This window comes from Cygnus atratus, chromosome 1 (genome assembly GCF_013377495.2).
Source record: "Cygnus atratus isolate AKBS03 ecotype Queensland, Australia chromosome 1, CAtr_DNAZoo_HiC_assembly, whole genome shotgun sequence".
In the NCBI taxonomy this organism is placed as follows: domain Eukaryota; kingdom Metazoa; phylum Chordata; class Aves; order Anseriformes; family Anatidae; genus Cygnus; species Cygnus atratus.
Genome location: NC_066362.1, coordinates 47,891,727 through 47,908,989, shown reverse-complemented (window position 1 = coordinate 47,908,989; position 17,263 = coordinate 47,891,727). Strand labels below are relative to the sequence as shown.

The following is a 17,263-nucleotide window of genomic DNA, read 5'->3' as shown; positions in this document are numbered from 1 at the left end:
TGGCTTTCTTCCACATGCCTTATCTGGGAAAGACAGTGATGGACAAGGCTCTGAAAGCACTAGAGGCAATCCAAAGACAGATGTTTATTTAGATGTGATTGAGCCATTCAGAGGGCTTGAAATTGCTTTTGAAATCCTGCTTTCCTTTGGCTGCTGGTGCTTTAAGGAGGGTTTGAGAAGGAGGTTTTATATTTTCCCACAACCCCAGCCCCAGCCAAGCATTTATATAAATATACTTTATTTTGGTGATGGCAGCCCCAGTCCTGCTCCTGATTCCAGCTGCTGGTTTCCATGCTTGCACCTTCCTCCCCTTGTGCTGCAGCAGCAGCTGGACTAGTTGTGCACATGCTCTTGACAAAGAAACTGATTTGGCTGGAAATAAATGTTTTCTTTTGGCAGGTTGTTTTTCAGCTGGGTTTAGCTGCGTGATCCAGGTCTTTGTGTGGCCTTGGAGTCCTGCACCAGCGCTGGTGAAGGAGCAGCGCAGGGACAGGGATGTGCTCCCTGGGGTGTCAGAGGCTGATTAAACCGGTCCACTGCCAAACATCTCGCTGTGACCTGCGGCCGCGCTAACCACAGCTCTGAGGATGTGTCTGTCACTGTTTACAAAGCCCCAGGGAAGCGCTACGCTGTCCGGGGACGGGGGGCTAAGTCTCAGCAGCACAGAGCTCTATCGAAGCTGACAGGGTGGTGCTGATTTACATCACCTGAGGACCTGCTGCGCCCTTGCTGTGTGTCTCTCTTTCATCACCATGGCATCTGCATGCCTCACAACTACTGGTTTTTATAAACGTCCTTCTGCCTCTGCTGTTTCCCTTCACTCTCGCTAGTGTGGTCTCCTCCAGCCACCCAGTGGCTGTGTGTGCAGGGGCTGAGGGGGCAGTGGGTCCCTTCGGAAATGAGCACCGCAGGCCCAGCCGGCCCGCGAGGAAGCGTTGCCTCTCCCGCATTCAGTGGTGAAATCCAGTTTCTTTGCTGCTGAGGAAGGTGTCGCAGACCACCACAGTCAGGTCAGGACTGTCCAGCGGCCGAGGCCAGCTGGCCCCAGAGCTGCTGGTGTCTGCCTGAAACCACAAGTCTGAGGTGGGGCCCAGCGAGGAGGCTGGCGTTGTGTCACCGCAGGGAAGGTGCAGCTGTGCAGTGAAACTTCTGGGTGAACTGTGCTCGCCGCAATTTCCAGCTAGCGTTAAAAAAAAAAAAAAAAAAGGAAAGAAGGAGAACAAAACATTCTGTACAACCATGCCATCGTTCTCTTTCTTGGTTTAGAGGCTGGCTGTAAGCTGAAGTTTGAGGAAGCCTCATTTCCTGCCTGCAGCACCTCTGGGTGCCCTGTGTTTCCTCTCCGGTGCTCGCGGTCCCAACGTAGCTCTGGGGGTCTCTGTGTGCTTGTGTGATACTGAAAAATCCTGCCCTTCAGGGCTCCCTGCTGCTTGCCTGTGGGAGTCCGGAAGCTGTTTTGGACTCCTTTATGTAGTATTTGGCTGCTGGGTGTGTGTGAGGATACTTGGGTTCCTCCAGTGCGCTGGAGGGACAGGACAGGACATAGCTGCAATAAAGCACTGCTGTTTCGCAGGCTTCAGCCTCTCAGATTTCTGCCTCATTCATGTTCCTCGCTTACCAAGAGTTCATCTGATCCCCAGGTCAGGGTGGGAGTGAACTTTCCTCTTCAGCAGTTTGTCAGGCATTTCCTTTGCCCTCCTCCATTATTCCTGTCAGAAGTCACCTTGGAGCGAAGGAATTTCTTTAACAAACTCCTTACTTTTGCAGGCCCTTTGGCCCTGGCCTTTGCCCTCTCTTGCTCTTTCCTAAGGGAAAAGCTGTGGCTTTAGGTCAGCTGTGACAGGTCTCACATTTTTTCTGGAGTGTTTCAGTGTTTGTTGGGCCATGGCAGTGCATGGGGAAAACACCCCAGGGTCTTTTCTGAAACAGGCAAATGCTGTGTTTGCAGAGGATTGGAGAAGGGATCCAGGTGGTCTCCTCAGGCCATGAGCCTGAAGTCTTGGTGCTGCTCTGGGACATGAAAAGATCAGTGGGGAGAAAACCACTGTGGCAAGCACTTCCCTAGCTTTCCGAGAGGTTTTGCACCAGCTCTGTTCTCAGTATCAGAGAGGTTGAACTTACCCATCGATGCATCCACAGGCAAACTCAACAGAAATCAAGTTAATCACAAAACACTAAAAACTCAAACTGGTCGTATGGGCAGTCTAAAACCAAGCTAGAAATCATTTGCCTGAAAAGGTCCCAAGCACTGTGATTTCAAATGAGTGTTTTCCTTTTTTTTTTTTTTTTTGAATGCTTTCAGTTTTCTCTTGATGTCTGAAAGATGCACAGAGAGGAAGCTGACTGTCTGATTATAAAACTGGGGAAGCAGCAAAACTGATTAAACGTGAGATGCTGTCAAAAGCATCAAGCAAATAGACTAGGAAAAAAATCTCTGTTCTCGGTAGTGTTCGTAAGTTAGAGTAAGTAAATGGAAAGATACAAAAAAAAAAGCCTGGTTTAAAGATTGGCCATGTTTCTTTAAGACAGACAGCATCAGAGCAACCTAGGGTTATTCTCAAATGCAGAGATAGATTTGTAAATTTGTTTGCATCAAAATGAGATACCAAAAGATCTCTGCAATTGTGCTATACCTTCATGTCAAAGTATGACTTTGAAAAGGCTTTCTAGTAAAGCTCATTCTGGGCTCTTTCTTGACTTTTCATTCTACGATTTGACACTGCTTCCCCTTTTCAGGTCAGGAGAGATGCCTTCATTTGTTTCTCAGATCTCTCACAGTGACAGCACCATGGTTTTTGTCTCGTGTTGTTTCATAGTTCTTCAAGGGTCACACTAAATGTGTCATTTCAGGCTGAGTTTTTATGATACATACCTTCTAGCATGTCAGATTATGATTCCTTTTGGCAACTTTGTTATGAGATAAATTGAAATATAAATTATGTAGGTAAAAATAGTTGGCTTGTAAAGAAGTTGTGATTGACAGTACTTCCCAGGATCAAACTTAGCAAGATCTGAAATTAATAAGAAAAATGTATCTCAGTGCTGTCAAACCCACATTCCTGTGCAGTGGTTCTTTTTGCTGCTGTTTTAACTGCCTAGCCTTTTTGTAAACAGTCTGTTTTGCTTTGTTTTCTAATAGCATATCAACATTCATTCCATCGAACCTTTGTGGATTTCTACATTAGGCAAAAGTGAAATAACAGTCAAAGGAGAAAACTTTACACGTGCATCGGGCATAAAACTGATTCTGACGGGCATCAGTGGCTGTAAACCAGACATGTGAGTTAGCACAGCTCTCAAAAGTACTATTGTTTACTTTGCATAGTGTAAATTATGTTTTTATACCCCAAACCCCATTTTTCCCTAGCAATACAGTTGTGTGAACAGTTGTCATGGACCTCTTCTCAGTGGAGGGGGATGCTCTGCACTCCTTTAGTTATTCTTCCACTTTAAATTCCTGGAGGATGGAAATGAATGTGGTGTTTGGGTACAATGCAAGGGATGGCGTGGGTACGTGGGTGGTTCTCAGTAGTGGTTAGGACAGGTCTGTACCTGTGGCCCTCTGGTCTTGCAGCAGGCAACAAGAAGTTAGGTCACAGGAAAGCCTTGGCATTTGTTTGGCTCTCCTTTGCTTCAGAGTATCCCCCATATATTCTAGGATTTGGCTTGTGAAAGCACAGACACCATGCCAGGAAGGGAATCTCCCATGCAACAGCTTGTACTTTTCTCTGTTGATGATTGCACAGTGTAAACCCCTAGATAATTAGGCTATCTTATTCTCAATCATTTTCAGGTGCAGCTGCAATGGCTGCCTGTGATTACCAAGTCCTTTTTACATAGCTCGCACTTGAAAAAGTATTCACATAGTACAGCTCAATTTTTACTTCAACCACAAATTTACTGGGGACTACAGAAAACCAAAGAAGAGAAGGAGAGAGAGGGAGGGAAGAACAAGAGAGAAAGGGGAAGGGGAGACAAAGGGGTGGGAGAGGAAAGAGAGAAAGGAGGAGGGGAAGGAGAGAAAGACAAAGAAAGGAAAAGAGGAAGAGAGTGAAAAAGAAGAAAGGAAAGGAAACAGAAGGTTCTCATTCTTGACTAGTTAATGAACCATGTCGGTAGAACAAAGTAAAAAAAATAAACAGCAGAATGACACATTACATTACATAGCCTTATCCCAAGGCTGTGAGACCAATATCTGTACCATCTTGTGTGATTATTGTGACACACAGCAACTTCATTCAAAAGATGCCCTACTTTGTCTTTTCAACTCCCTGCTTTCTCTTTTCACCTCCATCTGGCAGCTCAGAGATTCATTCCTCTTCTCTCCTCATCCTTTGCTTTAGGTTATAGGCTTCATGCAGTAACACCAAATGAGTGGCTGAATCTGTGATTCAGCATCTGTGACTGTTTTCTCTCTCCTCCAGCATTAAAGTTAGAAATGTGCTAAATGATACACAAATGACATTTGCTCTCCCACCAACACGTAAAGAGGCCAAAAGTGTATGTATACAGGCTGATGGGAGAAAATGTTCACCAGCAGTAACCCTGCATTATGTTTCACCGCCGTCATGTTTTGGAATCACACCAAATACCTCCTGGATCAGGTAAAGTGTGTCTTTCCATACTTTTTATATATTTAATAAAATGCAGTTCCACTGAGCCAGTGAGTGTCCTTCCTTGGCCAGACTGCAGCTGATGGGAACTTGGATGACTGCAGTAACCTGTTGTGGAGGATGAATTTATACTGGTGAACTGGTTTAACATTTAACTTACAATAGTCACAATAGCTGCAAGACAGATCCTGTGTTTTATAGGATTCCATAAACTTCCTCCTGTTCACCCCAAGTCTCCATGGTAGAAGTTAAAAATAGTCTCTTCATACTGAAGCTAAATCCAAAAGTCGGGGCAGCACACACAAATTCAAACTCAGAATATTCTAACTTTGATTTCTTGGTTCTAATATACACTTCACCTTCAAAACAGCATAAAGTATCAATGAATTGAAAATGAAGTTAAAATTATCTCCACTGAAGTGGTAGGTGCAGACTTGCTTTAGCATGGGTTTCCCTAAAGCCAAACAAGGCCCTTTCAAGCCTCTGCTGTGCTCTGCAGGAGACTCTCAGCTCTGGTGTCAGACATGCAGGGCAGTTTGAGACATTCTCAAGCAGAGTGTTGCACCTGCCTGTCCCTCTGCTGCACAGCAGAGTAGCAGAAGGGATTTTACCTGCTTTCATGTTCTCAATCTGACATCTTGGCATCAACCACAGGCAAGTGTGGGTTTGAGGTAATGTGTTGGTCTGGCAGCTGCAGCAGCTGAGCAGCTAGAACACATGCCCTCACCTCCAGGTGAGGGGCAGTGCAGGCAGCTGGAAATTAATAATACCTTAAACCACTCCAACTGCGTTCAGCAGAGATGCTGGGCTACAGCCCTCAGACACAAGCACCATTGTGTGTGCTGAGACAGATGGTCTGAATACTGCCAGGCATGTTCCCTGCGAGGTGCCTGGCACCATCGGTTTGTCCTGAGGAAAGCAAGAATTAAGCACAGGCAGGGCTGCTCTAGGGCAATGAAATACCATCATGTTCTTTCCTCCAGACAGAATATTAACTTGCAGTATAGTTCTTAGGTTGCATGAACAGAAAACAAGATGAAGAGTTCATGAAAAGAAGTATGTGTTTGTGTGCTATCAAGTCATTTGGTTCTGTGCAAAAGCGTTTATCATAACATTATGAAGAAAGAATGACGTTACGCTATATAGCTCAAATTATCTTGTCCTGCAGTTTGACTTTATTGTATTACCTGCTACCAGAGCAAAATGCATGAGTAATTCACAGCTAAAGCTTTAATGGGGGACTTACGTGTAGGAAAGCAGATAATTTTAACCTCGCTACTGCCTCTTCTCCCCTTTTTTTTTTCAGTGGTGGTCGCAAAATAACTGCAAGTGGTAGAAATTTTAATGTGGTGGACAGTGTGATTATTTCAGATGACCAGAGATCAAACCTCACCGTAAGTCTTAATCTCCTTTACAATACCAAACAGAGGTCTCTTAAAGGATTAGGTTTTGTTCCTAAGGTTTTAGGAGGATCTCAGTATTTTACAAATGCTTATACACACTAAACGTGAGTCATTCTACTGAAATAAATATGACCACTTGTAGGATTATGGTTGCACATATCCTCAGTACAGGATCATGGATAAACATAAGCTACTCTTCGGCATGATTCCCCGTGACATTTTCTGTGCTCTAAAAACTTGTTCCAAAACTGTCCTTCTTGAGCCACCATCCCCAACCTCCAGCTGCAGGTCTGTTGGAGGAGGGGGTCTCGTACATCTCTCTGGTTTTGTGCTGAGAACCCAGATGGTGCCAATGCCTCAGCAAGCAGGAGGTGACTGAAGCTACTGCTGAGATGAAATCCAAGGCTCTGAAGCGGTGGGCTCCCCGTTGCCTCCTGGTCTTGCAGCACAAAGACCAGAAAACAGCAGCACCGGGCCATGGAGTTGCCTGTGTGGCGAGTGTAGCAAACCCCCCTTTAACAGGAGAGGGGTGGGGAGAGGCAGTGCTCAAGGGGTGCTGGAAATCTTGTCCTGCTTGTCTCATATGACCTGCATTAAGGGGAAGGAAGGAGAATTTGCTATCACTATTCCTGTCTCACTGCAGGAAATAGCTGCCTTAGCAGTGTGCAATCAGCCTTAAAACAGCGCACAGAGAGTGTGATAAATGTGCTTAAAGGCAGACACAGGCTCAGTGCAGAAACTTTCTCAGGTGCTCCGCACGCAGCCATGATCACAGAGAAGAGGTTTACCGGGTATCTGTGTGAAGTCAGGAAGGCTTTAAAATGATTTTGAGTGCCTCTGTTTGTAATTGTACCCACCATTGAGTGCTTAATGACTGTTACAGCTTTGCTATTGCTTTTCTAGGTCTCTAAATGTTCTGGAAATGAATCTGAATATCATTACTTAACACCAAGTCTGAGCCATGCAACAGAGGGTAAAGTTGTTGATATGATATTGAAAGTGGAAACTACCTTTATACCATGTGTCAAATTACACTATCACCCTGACCCCGTGTTCATTAACTACCAGCTGCACACTGAGCTGGATCCTGATCTGGAATTAAAAATATATGTAAGTTCGAAAGTAATAAACTAGAATTCCTTATTTATAATATTGAGGGTTATTTTATGTCTTACCATATTTAGTGACTGTTTTTTATCTTCAATTTTTTCCCTCTAGAAAGAAAATGACAACCTGAATATTTCTAAAACTGAGGTAGAGGTTTATCTGTCATATATGAATGGTACACAGACCAAAAAGGTATGGTTCAACGTCCAAAATATTACCAAAAAACCAGACCGTAGCACCATACTGTGCAAATTCAAAAGAGAAGGAACAGACAAGATTGACTTTTCCACTGTGAAAGTTTTTGTAAGTAGATTTCCCTTTTGTTGCAATTTAGCAGTGTTTGGATGTTTATGTAGTAAATTTATCATTAGTGCTCTGATCATGCTCTTTTGGTACTTGCTTGTCTGGTTATATTCCTCACATCTCAGCATGCCTCCCTAGCTTAGGTACCACTAGCAGTACTGAGTTAGCTTACTGCCTGGTTGCTGCTGTGGTGCCAGAAGTAGTCTTTGCAGGCCAAACTGAGCTCCCTGCTGCTGAGCACCAGGAGAGCAGTAGCTTGCCACACCTCTGGCTGTAACACAGACACTGATGATAAAATATTACTGGGATCGGGAGTGCCCCTCATCTAAGATCTGTAAGCAATCTGCTGCTGCAATGTGGTCACGAAGAAAAGGATTCTGTCCTCCTGTTCAGTTTTCCCCATTAAAACTAAATGAGTATCTTGAACTGTGTGTAGTAATCACTGAGACACAGGAGAAAGCGTTTCTGGATGAAAAAAAGGGGAAATTTCAATGTGCACCAAGGAGGCCAAAAGACTGTGAACATATGGCACAAAGCCAGGCCCAAATATAAGAACATTAGCATGGATGTCAAAGCTAAATGGCATCTTAAGATATTTGCTCCATGAATAAGATGAAGAAACGATTTTTTTTTTAAATGCAATCATCACCATTTATAAGGGAGAAAAATGATGCCAGACTCTTACTGCAATGTATGGTGATATAAAACTGGTATAATACTGAAATAACTCTATTGACTTCAAGGCATATGGCACACAGCAAAGATTAACGAAGCTATTCTCAATTCCATATCACTGTTAACTGGTCCCCCATCTGTGGATCCTGCCATCTGAGCCAGTTATGGCGTGGAAAAGTCTTTCTGAGATTGGTGTTGCGTTTTAGTATTAGTGTTGCCTTGCAGCATCACATGCCCATCCTGCAAGCTTCATAGGAGTAACTGTCATCAAAAGGTCACCACTTCACTAAGGCAAATCAAGTGCAATAGCTATAATGTAACCTTTTACTTCTAGTGCCTTAAAAACACTTTTTCTAACATCAAGAAAAATGTAAAAATAGGATACATCAAAAAAAAAATCACGTGTTTTTTCTACCATATGAATAAATCATCATAGAAGAAGTAAAGTTTCTATGAAAAAAAGGATAAGGTAGGTACTAATGATAATCTAGGTATGGTCCATGAATAAATGTCTCTCTTGCCTGAGTTTTCAGTAAGAAAGAGGTTATTGAGTGTTGGCTCAAAGATAGGATGATCAGTCAGAATGGAGGTGTCAGAGAAAATGCCGTTCTTGTGACAGAAGCAAGATTCAGACAGATCAAGGAGCTCAAGACAGGAAGAGCGGGCTCGTTCTTACCACAGCACTGAGAAAGAACTGGCACGTGATATTATAGACTTGGTAGGAAAGACTGAAAAAAAAAAACAAAACTGTGGAGTTATGAGAGTTACTATAGGGCTGGAGAACAACAAATGTACAATCAGTGTTTGAAAAGCAAACAAAACAAAACTTGATGTAGGTTTGATGATTTAATTCTAACTCTGTGTAAAGCTTTATAATATATTTTGAATGAGAAGCTCTTGAAAGACCTGGAGGAAAATGGAAAATGAGATAATTGTCAACTTCTTTTTAATAAAAGCAGATTATGCTAGATGTGTATGGGGGGCTGCCTATGGGCAATGCTGGTTTTCATACAGATATTATTTAATATCACTAGTGAATTGAGCACAAAAATAAGGCATGTGCTAATAACGTTTGCTGATGACGTAAAGCTCAGAGGCCTTACCAATCCAGAGGATGTTTTATAATATCATGCAGGAGGAATGAAATTAATATAGGAACAGGAGTCAGATGATTTCAGGTGTACCATATTTAGTCCATGATTCATAAGCAGAATAAATAGAAGATAAGGAAAGAAATGGGGCCACTGACTAGGAGGGTTGTGGTGAAGATTAAGGATAATCTAAGTATGACCTGAAAATTAAATGAGTGTTTTGCCTCAGTTTTCAATAGGCAGGAATGAATAACAGGAATTTCTTCTTTAGGAGCACTTTGGTTGGACATGACAGGAGGAGAAAGGCAGGTGTGTTGGTCATGGAGTGACTAACATGTTTAACCACCAATGTATTGCAGTCTTACAAAAGGCAAATGGGATTCTAGGAAGGCTCAGACCGAAACTAATTTGTGTAAGAACAGTGGAAACATGTAAACAAACAAGGAAAAATACACTTGATGGAAGAAATAGACCTGTTTTGTCTTCTGTGCTTTGTAGCCCTAGTTTCTTTGCTTGCTCTTGTCCCTGTAGCTGCAATGTGACTATCCAGTTGGCAGCCTCCAGCTGCCCTGGCTGCTCACATTCTGTGACAAGCCAGTGAATGAATCACCAGATCTTTGCCTTCCCTGCTGTAACCCAAAATAATTTCAACCCAACTCTTCCTTTCAATTATCTGAGGCTCATTTCTATCCCCAGCACTTGGTGGTATTCTTTTTCTGTGTTCAAGTGTGTTTTTACTTCTAGTCTGTTTATAGTCTTAGCTACCCTTTATTTACGTGTTTTCACTGTCCTCTTGGAGATTCTCCTTTGCAAAATTTCTTCTGCCATAATTATCAGTGGTGAATGCTTTAGTTCGTTGTCTGGCAGACTTCAGTGTGTTCCTGAGAACTAACATCTGTCCTGCTTTTGACAAGGCCAGTGGTTGTTGGGGAATGTTGTACATATTTTGTATGTTGTATTTGTTCTGAAGCTGACCTTCAGGAACGCCCTGCAGTCCTACATGAAGAGGTTGAAACATCTGCAAAGAAATGGGGAAGAGGACTCTGGTCCAGGGCCTCTATCACAAATGTTACTTCCCTCATTATCAGCTTGAGTCCTACCTTGTTTTTCTGCTCACCAGATTAACACTGTGAGTGCAAGGAAATGCTTTTAGCTAACAACACATGCCTTCCTCGCTTCAACATGCCAGAACGTTTAGCTGTGACTCTGAAGTGCATGAGCCACTTGGACAGCTGGAGGCCTCCTTCTGCCCTTCCTTACATTCATTTGAGGGCTTTTGTTTGCAGCATAAACAATGGCAAAATTTGGTGCTTCATGAGGACTTCCAAATTTTTTTTAGGCACTGCTCTGTTATCTTGATCAAACAGCAAATATAGTAGAAGTTGTTTGTATTGGTTCACATATTTTTTCCCAAATTGCTGCTGTCTTCCCAGTGATCTGCAGAACCAGGGTACTTAATATGCTTCAAATATATATTTTTTTATTCATTAAATGACATTTTAAGTATTGATGTAACACCTGTCCTCTACTAACACAGCCATTGTTTTTCTTCAGGTCAAATTAGGAAATTTTGAGCTTGAAGTCAAACCAACATCATCATATATATATTTATATGTCCTTATTTTGCTACCTATTGTAGTGGGTGTCATTATAGGTAAGTACCATAATGTGTTTTCAGCTTTTGATTTGCCGCAGGAGATGATCACAACACATAAACGCACATAAACACCTACAAAGAAACACTTCAAAGAAAGCCAACCAAACAAAAGAGCCAAACCCCAAACTTACTACAACAAACTGAAATTTGTCAAAGATATATACACAAGACAAACTGTCTTGTGTAAGACAGTCAGTCTGGTGGGTTTTCGCCTGTTCCCAATAGAGTGGACAAAGTTAACTCTGTTCTGGTGGTAAATGCCATCTCACTAGACTACAGCATAAGACAGTAGTTTTGGCCATTCTGCTGAGATTATTCACCATCATGTAGTGAGGCAAGCCTTAGGACGTACATTTTTGTGTCACAACTCAGGCATTTCCAGCTGTCAGAGCTGGGCTTCCCTCCCATACCTTGGGGCAGATGTTTTCCATCCAACAGTTTATCCACAGGCAGTGTTTGTGGTGTTTCTGCTCAGTCTCATTTGGATCATTTGTGAATTAGTAGGTCATTATGAAACTGAGGAGGTATCATAATTTCATAATTATCCCATTGTCTTTTTGTCACTCCTCTTTTTCTAAATGTCATGAACCAGTTATGTATTCAGTTACGTATTCAATAAATTTCAGTTTAATGTAATAAGTTTGGGGTTTGACTCTTCTTTTGTTTGGTTGGGTTTCTTTTTAAAGAGTGCATTAGCTTTACAAGAACCTCATCCAGTGCCTTTTCTCTCTCAAAATAAGCTTTAGGGAAGTTAACAGTTTGGAAGTGGTTTTCTTGTTCAAAACTGCTTTTCCTGCTTAATCAGGGCTACTTTAAGGAGGTTGTTAATAGCAGAAATGCTTGTTAGAGTCTCTGACTCACTGTGCGGGTTGTATATATCAGAATGTGCTGTACGTTCAAATAAAGTTGGATTGACAAGACCTCATTACAAGAAGTGGTTTTTATTAAACATGGTTTTGGCTCCAGGTAACTAGTGCTCATGGGTACTATCACACTGGTGACGGTAGAAGCATTAGCCCTTCTGAAGAGTGCAAGTGTATATTAATCTTTCTGTTTCTTAAAATCGTATTAAAATATGTCCTGTCGAGGAGTTGTCTGTTCTGAAATTTCAGTACTCTTTCTTTTTCCTTCCTTTTTAGTGGCATTCATAGTTACTAGATACAAATCCAAAGAGTTAACCCGTAAACAGAGTCAGCAACTTGAACTGCTGGAATACGAGATTCGGAAAGAAATACGCGAGGGTAGGTCTAAAGAGCTTTATAGTGCTTAAGTATACAGTATTATTTCTGAAATGAAATGCTCAAGAAGAAGCTCACATTATATAAACATTTTAATTTTATAGCTGTTAAAATATTTTTGTGTTGTGTCGGAGTTTCTCCTTATTGTTGGTGTGCGCTGCAGTAGCAGATAGCCCTAAGCTAATAGGATTGCATGTAATAATTTCCTTCAACAAAAGTGAAAATAAAAATGGATTGATACTTTCCAGCTCTTAATTGCTTTGCAAAAACAACCCCTCTTGCCTGAAAACTGCTTCTAAGGAACATCTATTGGGTCCAAGTTATAACTGTGGAGATGATTTTGTGTCAACTAAACTAACCCTCTGGGTGGGGAGGGGGGGTGTTCTTTCAGGATTTGCTGAACTGCAGATGGATGAACTAGATGTGGTGGACAGTTTTGGGACTGTTCCCTTCCTTGACTACAAACACTTCGCTATTAGAACTTTCTTTCCAGAGGTAAATATTTACAAGTCTTTCAGTTGTCAGCCCTTCATAATAATAAAAAAGCTAGGAAGATAAGGATAAATAACTAAAGTAAATACTACACAGTCATTGCACATTGTTTTCACAAGAAACTTTTCTTAAATCAAGAGCTCCCAAAGAACACTTAAGGCCGTACATCTCTATATTTAACCAAGCCTAAATGCTGTAGTTAAAGCACCACTGTTGAATTTTCAAGGGTTGTGTACGCATCAGTTTCTTTTTGCCCAGCCTCGCTAAGTTGCTTGCCTTTCAGGCCATCCTAACAAAGCTATAATTTATCCATTGCTTTTTTGTTCTCATGTATTCACTTCCCGTGCTATAGCTAATTAAAGTAACAGTCAGGCAAGCTAATATGCTAGCTAACATCATGACACTTTCTAATTAGACTTGTGCTGCTGACAGAAATGGTAAGACCTTGATTCAAAGGAGTACAGATCAAATGCTTAAAAATTACGTAAGTACTTAAGTGCTGTCCAGTTTAGAAATGGGTATTTTCATTGTTCTTTGAAGCAGTTTGTGCCACAGCATGATAAAAGGACAGGAGAGGCCTTTTCTTATATGTGTTTTTTTTTCTCATCTTTTTTTTTGGTCGCACTTTGACAAGCTGGTAAGTGCATTTGCCACAGCTTTCAAAATTATGCCATAACCAGTGCTTATTGGCATTTGCTGATTGGCAGAAGCTCTGGTCTCAGCTGGCAATATTTTATTGTGTAACTGACACCAATGAGCAGAAACATTCGCTTAGTGCAGTGGTGTTTTAAGTTATAGCTGGTATATAGTTTATACTAGTCAACATATGTCGCTTACCACTGCTGTGGCCCAGTCCTGCAGCCTTGTCTGCACACTGCTTCACTTTATCGCTGTGCGTAATCCAACTGAAAGTTCGTCGTGATAAAGTTAAACCCATGTGATGGATGCAGAATTGGGTCCCTTGCTTGTACAATGCCAAACACCAGATACTAAATCAGATTCATGTTCAACAAGTACGTATATGTGATCTTCATATACTTGAGTCCAGTTCTCACACCAAAGGAAGTTGTCAGTATCTCTCCTTCACCTGTTGTAATGCTCTGGGTTTATTTTGTATGGAGTTATTGGGAGGTTCAAATAAAATGGACCAAGAAAATCTGCTTTCTGCATTTTTTCATTTCAGTCTGTTTTATTGCCAGGCATATTAGCATAAAATTGTGTTTTTATTTTTAGGAATGTATCTTTTTCCTACTGATAATCCCCTGTCAAAACAGTAACAATCTGTAGAAGCTGTCTGGGTGAACATGCTTTGCAAATAAAAGGGAAAGAAAAAAAGGCACGAAGTATGTCACTCTGTTGCATTATGTAAGGTCAGAAAAGGATGAAATCCTTTTTTTGCCTTAGGGAGTCTCATGCAATCTTGAATCCTGGAGATGTTTCCAATTAAGACTTTGTCTCAGTTTGAAATACCTGTAACACGGGTGTAAACTTGCCACTGTTAGCTCTCTACAGACATGCAGTGTCAGGCAAGTTATTAAATGTCTTCTGTATCAATTTTTCCTGCAAAGTAGTTATCATTTATATTGCAGGAGCGTCCAAACATACTTTGTGCTATGTGGATGTGGCAGGAGAGAAGTGCTCTATTAAGCAGATATTACAGATGAGCAGAAAAGGTTTGGGGACAGTAGATTACAACCTACGGTCGGAAAGGTTAAAGTGATAAACCGTCAACCTACGGTCAGAAAGGTCAAAGTGATAAAACCATCACTTCCCTTGCTAACCTTCTCTTCTGAGCATCTTCTGTAGTCAGTGTAAGGACAGACAGCTCGATGTGATTCACCCCACTTGCCTGAGACATCTGCCTCAGGACAGGACCAGTTGCTGAAGGAGGGAGTCAGATAACTAGGATTAAGAGCGATGGACCCCTTCTTCGTCAGCTTCTAGCTTCCTGCTGTTTTGGTTTTCTGTATTTGGTCTGGCTTGATAGCTTTTGTTTCGTGCTTATAATGCTTATAGGTGTTAAACAGATATTACAGCTATTCTTAAAATATGCCTTATGTTCAGCCTGATTTTTGCTTTACTTGTTAAATCCGGTTTATTATTTCTGTTTTCCCTCCATTTTCCGCATTGTTTGGTTTAATGCTACCATGCTTGTTCCCTGTTTGCAACCATTTTTAACCTTTTGTGTGGTTCCAGCTGCTTAACAAAAGGGGGGTGGGGGGGCACAACATGACTAGGGAGAGAGAGTTTTACTGGTAGGTGGTGGTAGGGATGCTGAAGAAAAGTTCTGAAAAAATGTGAATATAGCCAGTAGAGGAATATGATGTTAGAAAAGAAGAGAGCAGGAGGCATGAGGAAAGGGAAGGATCAAAAAAACAGGGGCTGCCAGCACCACAGATAAAGCAAGTAATAGTAAATGTTTCTAGTGTAAATTTGATGCTCAAGGATACTGCTTTGGGAAGTGCATTGGGGGCCTTGCAGGCTGCGAGAGCCAGGCAAGATGCATCTGCAAGGTATTTGAGAACTGGGGGCTTCCTTTCGCTACAACAGCTTTTGCTAGGGCTGGGTGTGTGGTGGCACCTGTGCCTCTGTGGAGACTGACAGCGTGGAGACCTCCTGGAGAGTTCATTTGTGAACATCCGTAAAGTGCTTTGAAATGAATGGAGGCAGATGAACTCAAGTGTCACGGCGTTACAGAAACCGTATTTCCAGAACGGTGCAGCCGGGAGTATCCCTTGCACACCAGCACAGTGGCAGATGAAGATAATAAACAGCCCTTCCCGCAGGGCATTAGTTCACTGCTGTGCTAGTGCAGCTCGGCAGCACAGAGTAACACACGGTAGTCCTGAAGTTAGTATCAGGCCATCTTTCAGAGTTTGTTATCCAGTGAACCTGGCAGAAATCATTGTGTAGAGTTTTTATACTGTAGCCGGGCTGAATGGAAATCCTAGCCTCTATTTCAAGTTGTATGCCATCAGGAACAGGCTTGGCGTGTTTAATGTGCATGTGTTAGAAACTTCTGGTATACATCAGAATGATATATATGACCTGTCTTATATTTTAGTCAGGAGGCTTTGCGTCCATCTTCAGTGAAGACATGCCACAAGTAAGTCGATGTAGTGTGATATGCCTTGAATATTTTGTCATGAGTGATTGTATCCCTTATCTGAGTGTTGTCCTATAACACATCAGATGGGACTTTCATTACATTCCTTGTCCCCATGGGGAGGGTTACATGGATTTATGTATAAAAAGAATTTGATGTGTAAGATTCTGTTACTTAGTGTATATTATGACTTACTGAAATAAAATAAACAGAATCTAGTCATGGCAGGTAACAGGCAAACTGTTGGCATGAATTTGTGGATGTACTAGAAAAGTGTGCTCTCAGTGTGTTGTACACAAACACAAATGCGTTTGAGTAAAACCATGAGACCCATAAAATATATGCAAAATTCCTATGTATTTAAATGAGGCCAGGATCTTGCCCTGTGTGTTGCTTGCCATCTTTCTGAGCATTAAGAATCCATCATAGCCAAACTACAGTGTACTTACTTTTCTTTAACTATTCCAGAGCAGAGACCAAACGCGCAAGGATGAAAGCTTCAACATGTTGCATGCTTTAATTTGTAACAAGAACTTTCTTGTTACTCTCATTCACACCCTTGAAAAGCAGAAAAATTTCTCTGTGACAGACAGGTATAGTATGATTATGCTTATCATCTTCAAGACAACTAGCAAGAAAAATCAGCATAGATTGTAGCACCCAAATGTAGCTTCCACTCCTGCAAAATAAGCTTGTATTACTCCAGAACATTTTTCCATGTTCTCCATCTGCATACACTGAGGAAGAAAAAAACATTGCCATTAAACAAGCTATTAAAGAAAAAACAGAATGTTTGTGCCTGTAAACCAAGAGGCAAAGGAGCAGGAAAACTCACTTCAAAACTATAAAGACTTCCTGCAGTTACGTCAACAGTTTTACAGTTTAGAAATGTACTGTCACTGAAGCAGGTGTTATTCTGCAGAATTAAATGCAGAGACACAAATTTTGTGTTTAAAAAATAATCACAAGAGCAGATGGACTTGCATTTTTTTATATTTCTTTATACATCAGTGGACAGATTCAGTGCCTGAGAAAGGAAAACTTAGGATATGAACTGTGCTAAAGTGTGTTTCTCTTATTGAAGATGACTGGGAAGAGAAATTCCGAATAATATAGCATTCTCTCTTTTTTTTTCCTTTTCTGAACAGGTGCTTGTTTGCATCCTTCTTGACTATTGCACTACAAACGAAGCTAGTTTATCTAACCCAAATTTTGGAAGTGTTGACAAAGGACTTGATGGAACAATCAAGCAATGTACAGCCTAAACTCCTGCTCAGACGAACTGAATCTGTGGTAGAAAAATTGCTGACAAACTGGATGTCCGTCTGCCTTTCTGGTTTTCTCCGGGTATCTGTACATCTTTTCACTTCATAAGATATACAAAGAGTATTTTTAACTGATTTCTTCCCCAATTAATATTAGTGGGGTCTGTACAAAGCATTGTCTAACATTTAAGGTGCCCTCTTCTAGTTTAGGTGACATAGCTAGCTATCATCGAGGGGATGTAGAAAAAGAGAAGGTCTGTAAGAGATGATTGTTTCATTTATTTGGCTGAGATTTGGGTAATTTTGCAACTCT

The 17,263-nt window shown here is 41.5% G+C and overlaps 1 protein-coding gene across 1 annotated transcript in view; it reads left to right on the top strand.

Moving 5' to 3' along the window:
- PLXNC1 (plexin C1) overlaps positions 1-17,263 on the top strand; it is a 72,378-nt gene that overhangs the window by 30,041 nt on the left and 25,074 nt on the right. Inside the window, exons 10-20 of the mRNA XM_035551619.2 lie at positions 3,140-3,279; positions 4,425-4,604; positions 5,920-6,007; positions 6,920-7,126; positions 7,235-7,426; positions 10,747-10,846; positions 11,989-12,090; positions 12,479-12,582; positions 15,644-15,685; positions 16,154-16,278; positions 16,834-17,032. Of these exons, the coding sequence (XP_035407512.1) occupies positions 3,140-3,279; positions 4,425-4,604; positions 5,920-6,007; positions 6,920-7,126; positions 7,235-7,426; positions 10,747-10,846; positions 11,989-12,090; positions 12,479-12,582; positions 15,644-15,685; positions 16,154-16,278; positions 16,834-17,032 (1,479 nt within the window). The remainder of the gene's footprint in view (positions 1-3,139; positions 3,280-4,424; positions 4,605-5,919; positions 6,008-6,919; positions 7,127-7,234; positions 7,427-10,746; positions 10,847-11,988; positions 12,091-12,478; positions 12,583-15,643; positions 15,686-16,153; positions 16,279-16,833; positions 17,033-17,263) is intronic.